The 9,296-nt window shown below is 37.0% G+C and overlaps 1 protein-coding gene across 1 annotated transcript in view; it reads left to right on the plus strand.

Moving 5' to 3' along the window:
- Window positions 1-6,571: 6,571 nt before the first annotated feature.
- Window positions 6,572-9,296, plus strand: part of ARAP2 (ArfGAP with RhoGAP domain, ankyrin repeat and PH domain 2) — a 114,432-nt gene continuing 111,707 nt past the window's right edge. Inside the window, exon 1 of the mRNA XM_010020956.1 lies at window positions 6,572-7,470. Within this exon, the coding sequence (XP_010019258.1) occupies window positions 6,572-7,470 (899 nt within the window). The remainder of the gene's footprint in view (window positions 7,471-9,296) is intronic.

Consider the following 9,296-nt stretch of genomic DNA (forward strand, 5'->3'; position numbering starts at 1 on the left):
TGTGCGCGGCGGCCTGTGCGAGCGGCTCTACGGGCAGTGTCGCGCCGGGCACGGAGTTTCTCCATGGGCCGGTGCTCTGACGCTCGAGGTCCCGGTCCCGCTGGCAGAGCTGCGACCAGCATGAAGCGGGCTGCTGGAGAGGGACTTGAAAGTGGCCGTCGGGTTCAGGGGCGAGGCCGGGCGTTTTGGTACAGGGCATGTCTCAGATCAGCCTCAGATACCAAAGCTGGAATCTGACAAGAAATAGCTCGTAGGCAAGCAGAAAGCAAGGCGTGTATTCTTCTCCTGTTAGGTTTTCTTTTTGTTTGTTTGGCTTGTTTCGGCTTAGCTTACTTTAACTGTCCGTATGTAAATGTCATACTAAGGAAGAGCGCTTCATTACTGTGCATTTATGTACTCTCCAGGTTATTTTTGTAAAGTTAGACACAAGTAGACTTTTCCTTAGCTGCCAGTATATTACTGGAAATATCAGAAAATGCATGAAGTTTATTTTGAGAAAGTCAAAGAGCCACAAGGATGTATTGGATAGAAGAGGCCAAATGAATGATCCAACAGTTTGGTAGAGTGTACTTAACCAATTCCGTCTTCTGCTTGCTGGTTCATGCCATGGTGTGCCTTACTCTAGCAACTCTGCAAGTTGTTCCACTGGAATTTCTTGCAGTATGAGGCTTGACTCCGAGGTTGCAAAGGTGGCTGAACTTTTTTCTGGAAGAGAAGTGTTCTAAAAAAAAAAAAAAAGAGAGAAAAAAGAAAACACAACAAACACCCCCCAAACCCAGCCCAAAACCGAAGAAACATTTTGACAGAAGATGTGATTAAAGGTAATTCATAATTATCCACTATGTTGAATTACTCTTGGTAACTTCCTTGCATTTGGAAGGGGAACAGTTCTATCAGAATTGTTTCAATCAGTTATCTTGCTCTGAGTTGACCCAGAAGTTAATTCCTTAAGTAAACACTTTAAAAAGGTCATTTGAGAGATTCTTCTGCTTTTTTTTTGAGCATGCAGTCAGTATGCTGATTGCATTATGTAGATACATGGGAAGATCTTCAATGATCAACGTTTTCTAGGCCTGTTAATCTTGTCAGTTTCTATGTAGACAAGTACAATGGGAAGATGAAATTCACTACTGGCAGATTTCAGTCTGCTCCATGGTAAGTCTTACTGTAATGTTTTTTTGTTTTGTTTTGGATTTTTACCTGTGTATTTGGATCTCACTGTCGAATGTGGTTTACCAGAAGCTGGGGTCAAGCCTGAACTTGCTTGTATTTGTTGAGCTGATTGCTTAAAGTGTGATTATCTTGCTGTGCACTTCTAAAGGTTTGATGCTTTCTTCAGGCTAATATCTGTAGTGATCTTAAAAAAGAATAAAAGGTCTCACTTGCGTGTTTCTATATTCAGCTGTACCCTACTGTTCACATGCTTCATTATTAAAAGTTGGGTTGCTTGCTTGCTTTAACATAGATTTGTCTGTTTATCTTCAATGTTGTCTTGACTTTTAACTTGAAAATTGTGGAATGGAAGAATCCTAGAATGTTAGGTGCAGGTACTTACCCTCCATGTGAGATAATGTTCTGAGAGTTGTGTGTGTTTCTGTACCAGTGTTGTCATTTTTCTTTGGTGGTATTTAGCAGTCACTTCTAGTGAAACAAAAAGAATTGTTAAGGTACACTGAGTTCTTGTACCTCCTTGGTTAAGCCCCTCCCATAAGGTGGGAAAAGGAAAACCATAAAAATCAGTTTAAAAATAAGTGTGAGAAACATGATCTATGAAGGGAAAGTTGGATGATCCCATATAAGGCTTGGGATGTGCAATGCAAATTGCAGTTCATTCCTTGACAAAACATTTTCTTGGAAAAAAAGCCCAGATGGTTTTCCTCATACTGTTTTTCCAACATAGCAATTTAGATGTTTTACCCTTATTTCTATAAAATGGAATTGTCAAATGTCTTCCAAGAAGCTCATTTGTGGTGTGGGGTTTTTTTTTGTTTGTTTTTTTTTTTTTTTTGCTGTAACCACTATAACATTTTCCCATTTTTAGCAACCATGTTGAATTACAACTTTTGTCAAGGTTACCTATATAGGAGAATGTGATAGCGCAGCAAGAACGAGTTTTATTTAAGCAAGACCCCCACCTGGAGTACTGTGTCCAGCTCTGGGTCCCCCAGCACAAGAGGGATGTGGACCTGTTGGAGTGAGTCCAGAGGAGGGCTGGAGCACCCTCTCCCAGGAAGATAGGCTGAGAGAGTTGGATTTATTCAGCCTGGAGAAAAGAAGGCTCTGGGGAGATCTTAGAGCAGCTTCCAGTGCCTAAAGGGAGCCTACAAGAAATCTGAAGAGGAACTTTCTTTTTACAAGGGCATGTAGTGACAGGGCAAGGGGGAATGGCTTTAAGCTGACAGAGGGGACATTTTGATTAGACATTAGGAAAAAAATTTTCGCTGTTCGGGTGGTGAGACTGGAACAGGTTGCCAAAAGAACTTTTGGATGCCCTAACCCTGGAAATGTTCAAGGCCAGTTTGAATGGGGCTTTGGGCAACCTGCTCTAGTGGACGGTTGGAACTAGATGATCCTTAAGGTCCGCTCCAACCCAAATAAATCTATGAAGACCAAATCTCCTTTTTTTTTTTTTTTTTTTTTTTTTTTTTTTATTTGTCCCTTCTCCCACAGATACTGTAGGAAAAATCTATTCTTCCTTGCGGCTGAGAGAAAAAGTTTTGGTTTGCAGGATGTACTGTGTACACTAATATTGAAGACTGTTGTTTACTTGAACTTGCAGTGGTACAAATATGGTTATGAAAGTGAATGTAAGCATGTCGATATGTATATAGCATACATATGCACTACATATCTAATGCTGTTCAAACATTTTTTAGGTTTTGTTATGACTTACTCTGCAATTATAGCCATGGTGGAGATTAATATAAATTTAAAAAATAATTTAAATACATTGAAATAGATGAATATATATTGGATAAGGTGGTCCTTGAGTTCTGCTTTTCCATATGCTTCTTGACTTTAAGCCTTTAGTAAGGATAAAACATTGTAAGAAATAAGTCAATGTTTATCTTGTCATCTGAGATACAAACATTCACCAGTGCGTGAGGATTTGTTTAGCTGTTTGTTACTTGAATCTTCTCCTGAGTAGTCAAACCAAAACAGGCATCAGTATAACCTTTTGCTCAGATACACAAAATATGTGTGACTCTGAACTTGCTGGTATCTAACCAGCTGTGTACCTGGGCCAGATCTATAGCACGTCTTTATAAATATTGATAGCTTCTGCCGTAGAGTACTGCAGAAACAGAAAATGGCTTGGGCTTCAGCTTCTAGCAGTGCTGCCATTTGCGATCAAAATGTCTTCCCAGTGACCATTTTCTTCCTTTTGCAGTCTGCTATGTTTCTTTTATAAAATGCACTACAAAAAGTAACGGTTCTTGCAAATTTGGAAGCAAAGTTTGTTCTGTGCTAGGTAATCCTCTGTATCGTTATATGAATGGGTTAGGGTCCAAATAGCTGAGATGGATTGAAAATAACTGTGGGAAACATGATCTGTGATGATGGGTTAGGATCCGAATAGCTGATAATACATGGCTGTTTGAGTTCCGAAAGTAATAACATTGGACGGGTTCCAAAATAAGGTGTGGGCACAGCTATTGCATGTAGAAAAAACAGTACTTAGATACTGAAAGGAGTGTGTGTGTGTATATATATGTTTATATAAAAGTATCTATTTATTTGTAAAATATAACTAAAAGCTATTTTCCTTAGTGTCTCTTCTGTTACTGCTGAAGGTGGAGGGATTGAGAAAATGATACTATCTGAAAATCTAACATCTTGGGGGGGAAAGTACCCCAAAACCATTATGAAACCCAGAGCTGCCAAGGATGGTGGGAATGGCTGAGATAACCAATTGCAACTCTAACTTTAAAATACTTACACTAATATGGTAAGGGGTATGTTGTAGGGGTTTTATATACTTGAACATGGGGGGTTTTGTTGTGTGTGGTGGTTTTGTTTTGGGTTGTTTTTTTTTTTTTTGTTTGGTTTGGTTTTTTATTAATGGATACATGAAAGACTGTTCTCTAGCAGAAACAGTGCCTGCCTGATACTTTTTGACTACTTGAGTAATTTCTGTACTAATTATTTCTCATTCTGTATTCAGAATATATATTCAGCTTCTTAAAAGAGCATGTATTTATAGCTGTATTTTTCAGGGTTCAGAGATGGGTGGAGGTCATACAGTTGAATTTTATCTTCTGTGGCTAGAGGCTCATGTGAAAAGCTTGAGGGAATGGTGATGTCTGAAATTTTTAAAGGAATGGTAGGTCTTTAGATAAGTACACAGGTTGGGAAAGGACAGACTTAAATCTAGAAGCTGATTGTTAATCAGTTTAGCTTAATCTAAGGCTTTTTGTATTTAAATGAGTTGGAAATCTTTTAATGAGGGTTAACTCCCTATAAAAGATGTCTCTTGAGAGGTTATATCTGATTGGCCTAAAGAGTTGTCTGTCTAAAAAGTTTTAATTGTATGAATTTCATATTCAGGATAATAAGTTAATTCTCAGACCTGTGGACAGTGATCAAAGCTGATAAGAATATTGCCCCAAAATGAAGTTAATCCAAAGGCTTACTTTACGTAACATAACATTTATAGTAAATGTGCTGTGTTGATTTTTACGTCTTCCAAAAAAATATGGGTTTGTGAATCTTTTTTTTCGTTACGTCGCATACACGTGTATATATATGTATATGGTTTAAGTATAAAGAGGTTTGTTTTTCCCTGTTTTGTGTGGGTTTTTTTTTTTTTTTGAAAGTTTTGAAAGTGTGGGAGTAATAAAGATATTTACAAAATTTTGCAGGAAAAGACTAATAGTGATTGAGTTAGTTGTTTAATCATTTATTTTCTGAATAAAAACTTAGTTCAAAAGATGTTGGGGAAGTGTTATAGGAAAGGTTTTATCCTTTGTGGAGGAATTGATACGGTGGGTACAAAGGTAGTCAATCTTTTAAGCTTCAGTTCTAGATCATAAGTAGCGCCCTTTTTGTCAGGAAATATTTTTTGAGAATATTTTGGAGAATCTGCCTACTGCCATGGATATATTCTGGGCAGATGGTTTCTTTTCTTTCTAATTGCTGCTTAAGTCTTGCTCTGTTCTACAGAAGCTGTTGTTTCCTTTCCAGGCTGCTTAAGGCTAGTACCTGCATGCCAGGGCAGCTGCTACAGTCAGCAGATTTCCCGAAGGCCAAATTTCTCTTTATACAGGAAGAGGGAGGTGAAAAAACTTGTTGGCTGCTGCTGATCTTAAACCTTCTTTAAAGAGATGTGATTTCAGGTCGTCTCAGGCACCTTCAGAATAGTAGCTTCTCTGTCTGCTTTGGATTTTGCAGATCATGAATTTGGATATGGCTCAGAAAGAGAAAATTCAGATAGGTGGAATCTGAATAGTGTAAGAGCTGAGTTGGAAAATACTGAGGAAAAACTGTCATGGGCACTTAAGATACCAAATGTCCGTAGTGTGGGGGCCAAAGCTTGTCTATGGGGTTATGGCTCTGCTACTGTTTGTGCTTAAGGGAAAACTGCTTCCTTGACAGAGTTGAAAAGCAAGTAGTTACCTGTTTCCTGTTTTCCCTCATGACAGTTCTTTGAAGAGCCTGATCTTCAGGATGTGTTTTGATCACAACCATAGCTTTTTGTCCAGTTACTTAAACAACTAAGGCACTCCTCTCCCCAACCCCCAACATGCTCAGAAGTGATTCTGCCATTGTAAACTATTGGTTGTGGTACTTTTTCAGTTTGATTCTCGGTTGAAGAGGGTTTGAACCCACAGTTCACATAGAATGCTCTAGCCAGTAACTTTTCCTTTTCCCCTCTGGAAGTGTATTTCTCTGCTAAAAAAGTTTAAGGCTCAGAAGATAAGGGAGTTGAAGCTCTACCTGATAGTTAATTGTTGCTAGCGTGGAAGTAGGAAAGCTTTGGGTTCCAGAGCTGATCTTGGATCACTTTTTCTCCCCCTTCTATCCAAGTACCATGTAATAATAATATGTGTGTAGGTAAGTGGTTCATTTCTTAACTGTTCATCTTCTAGGATTGTATGTTTTAAGACTGTATGACATGCTGAGTTAAGACTTTGGTATCTCTATTCTCTTTATACAGGCCAAGATAAGAGGATGGAGAGGTTATGCTGTTTACCCTCCTTGAAATTTTCATATATAAGCAATTTAAAAATATCACTGTACAAATGACAGGAGGCCTTCAGAATTTAACCCAAGATTAATGTGAATTCAGGTGGGAATTTTTTTTAATGCCCTTTTTCTTTTCCATAGGTTTTCAGTCTTTAAAAAAAAAAAATCAGCTTGGGCTGAAGAAACCTGAAGAAGTGTCTTGAAGAAACCTGAAGAAGTGTCTTGAAGAAACCTGAAGAAGTGTCTTGAAGAAACCTGAAGAAGTGTCTTGAAGAAACCTGAAGAAGTGTCTTGAAGAAACTGATATTTTCCATTGGCTGGCTGACACCATATTTAGAGAGCTTTGTTGCTAGTGAATATGTGCACATCCTGACTTTATTCTGACATGACGGTGTGGGGCAATATTCGTAATGAAGCTGCCATCATGTCATCCACATGCAGTGGCACTGATATTGAAGAATTCTTGGTCAACATTAACTTGGGGCAGTATCTTCCTAACTTTAAAGAACATGGCTATAATATTGTGACGGATTGTGTGGGAATAAATAACAGCGTACTTCAGCAAATGGGAGTGTTGCCTACAGGTCACCGCAGAAGGATTCTTAAGCAGTTAGATGCTGCTCTTTCAAGAATGCAGGAGAACGATCTTTTCTGTGAAAATCGAAAATTCAAAGACCTGAAAGTTTTAAAAGAGAAGCAATATTCATCCTCAGATCAGGAGTCTCCAATAAGCAGTGAAAGTGTAAAGGGGACTAGCTTGATTCCTGCAACATCGTCAGAGCAACTTCTTAATAAACCTTACAATGATAAAGAAAAGTTTGAACTTGCAGAGCAAAACACATCAAACAAAGATAGCTTTAAAAATCTGGATTTTCTTAGTTTATATCAGAATTCAGACTGCATACTAAAAGCTGTCAATCAAGCTGGAAGTATTAAGACAAATACTCAGCCAGACACATCACTGGAAGAATCTGCTGCATACCAAGCTGGTGAGCACTTGGCTGGCTGTTTGGCGATTCATGATCCTCCTCCTTCATTTGCTTATGCCCGTGAGACAAAATACAATGAAAACAAACATTCGATGTTTGCAGAGGAGGGTGGTATATCTGATAATAAGCCGAATTCTCCATTCTATAAGTTTAAAGGAGAAATGATAGACAATGACTTGTATGATTCTTACACGAAAAACTGCATGAAAGTATTTCCAAGAGCAAGCCGGTCTTTTATATTAAGGCATAGACCTGTACCAGAAATTCCCGAATCAAGTAAAATTCAAGCTTCAAGGTAACTGCTGTTTCTTTCTAATGAAGAATCACTGCCATTGTAGAAATTATAGTTTGGGGTTTCTTGCAGGTTTTTTGTCTTTTTTGTTTGTGGGTTTTTTTTTTTTTTTTTTTTTTTAATGCTTTAAATACACTGACTGTTGCAAAATTAACTGAAGGAGAATTAAATTTCAATGCAAGTTAAAAGCAGAAATGAGAGTATAAAGGGAAATTCTAGAATAGCGTTTCCTTATCTTCGCGTCTCCTTATTTTCAAAGAAAGAAATCTTTATCACTTTACATGTAATCCCTGCTAAAAAGGATTATGTATATCAAGCATTTTTTTAACTTCGTGCTGTTAAGGAAGAATGGAAATATGCAAGTGTTACAGAACAAAGATTGAAAAATAACAGAAAAAGCTGTTGAATCTGTTCCAAACCAAAACATTGCTAATAATATTAGACCTTAGTTACAGGGTTTCTGATGAAATGGTGATCCATCACAGAAAATGGTGAAAAAACAGTTATTTCAGGAGGGCTAAAACTTCACCCTTAAGTGTAAAAATCTATTTTTATGATGAGACAAAAATTATGGTGAAATACAAGCACTCAGGTTGTATCTTTGTAATTTCTAAGGTTGTACCTTTCAAGAGATGCTGTTCTCGGAAAATATAGTTATTTATGTAACTTACAGGAAAGATCTAGCAAGTTTCACACACCACATATTAATACAGTTTTATGTAAAAAATGGTGAAAAATTTAGAAAATTCTTGTCTGCTTTGTGTTTTGTATGGTATAGCCATCCCCTAAACAAAGCAGGATGTATCTGATATGATTGCACACATCGGCATAACAAGATGACTGCATGAAAGTCTTCAGTCTTGGCCTTAACGTACATAAAGTTTATATGTAAATATGATTTTTTTTTTTTTTAAATTGTTAATTTTGCGGAGGAGGTAATTATATGTTATACTTTGGTCTAAAGCAAGGGCTTTCCTTGAGATGGTTCTTACGAATTTCTAAACTAGTAGCTCTTACTGTCTGGAATAAATATTAATTCTTGTAGCTTGTCTTGCTAAAAATATGATGGAATGTAGAGAAAGATGTCTGATATGAGAATTTAACTCCAGGCCTATCTTAACAAAAGAAATATTGTTTGAATGTTAACTGACAATGAATGTTGTTGATTGCAATATTACAGAGTAATATAATACTCTGTGAAAGAGTATCTTTTCACAGATTAACTTGTAATATTTTGGGTCCTGTTAACTATATGATCATTCTATTACCTATACTAATCATCCTGGTTAAGTGTCTTAAATGGAGAAAAAAAAATTCCTGCAAAGGCATATGCAAAGTTTTGTTGGTGTGGACATATCCAAATCATCAGGTTGCACTTTTTTTAATTTTTTTTTGTTTTGGTTTTTTTTTTGTTTTATAACCCACCAGTTATGCCTGGAAGAGACATGTCTGAGAATGTTTTGCATTTAGCTTGTCTTTTTCATCTGCATATCTTGGCAGTTAGAAAAATTATTAGCAAGTTTATACATGCCCTAGATGCAGTTTTCCCAGCATTTATAAGTTTCTTTTAGATTATTGAAAGAAGCCAGTAGTATATGTTGTAACACAATTGTTTGATTGAAGAAATGGAGAGGCAAAGATTTTTTTTTTTTTTCCACCAATTGAGAGATTTTTGCAGGCTCTAGAAAGATGTCTAATCAGTTCCTTCTACATAGGCAAATATTGTGCTTATTAAAACTTAAATATAAACGTCTTTCAGTGAGGAGTAGCTTTACATTAACTTTTGTAGAGTCATTATCCCTACTTCATATATTAAAGGTATTCCTGCT

The sequence above is a fragment of the Nestor notabilis genome, unplaced genomic scaffold, assembly GCF_000696875.1.
Source record: "Nestor notabilis isolate BGI_N333 unplaced genomic scaffold, ASM69687v1 scaffold9918, whole genome shotgun sequence".
Taxonomy (NCBI): Eukaryota; Metazoa; Chordata; class Aves; order Psittaciformes; family Psittacidae; genus Nestor; species Nestor notabilis.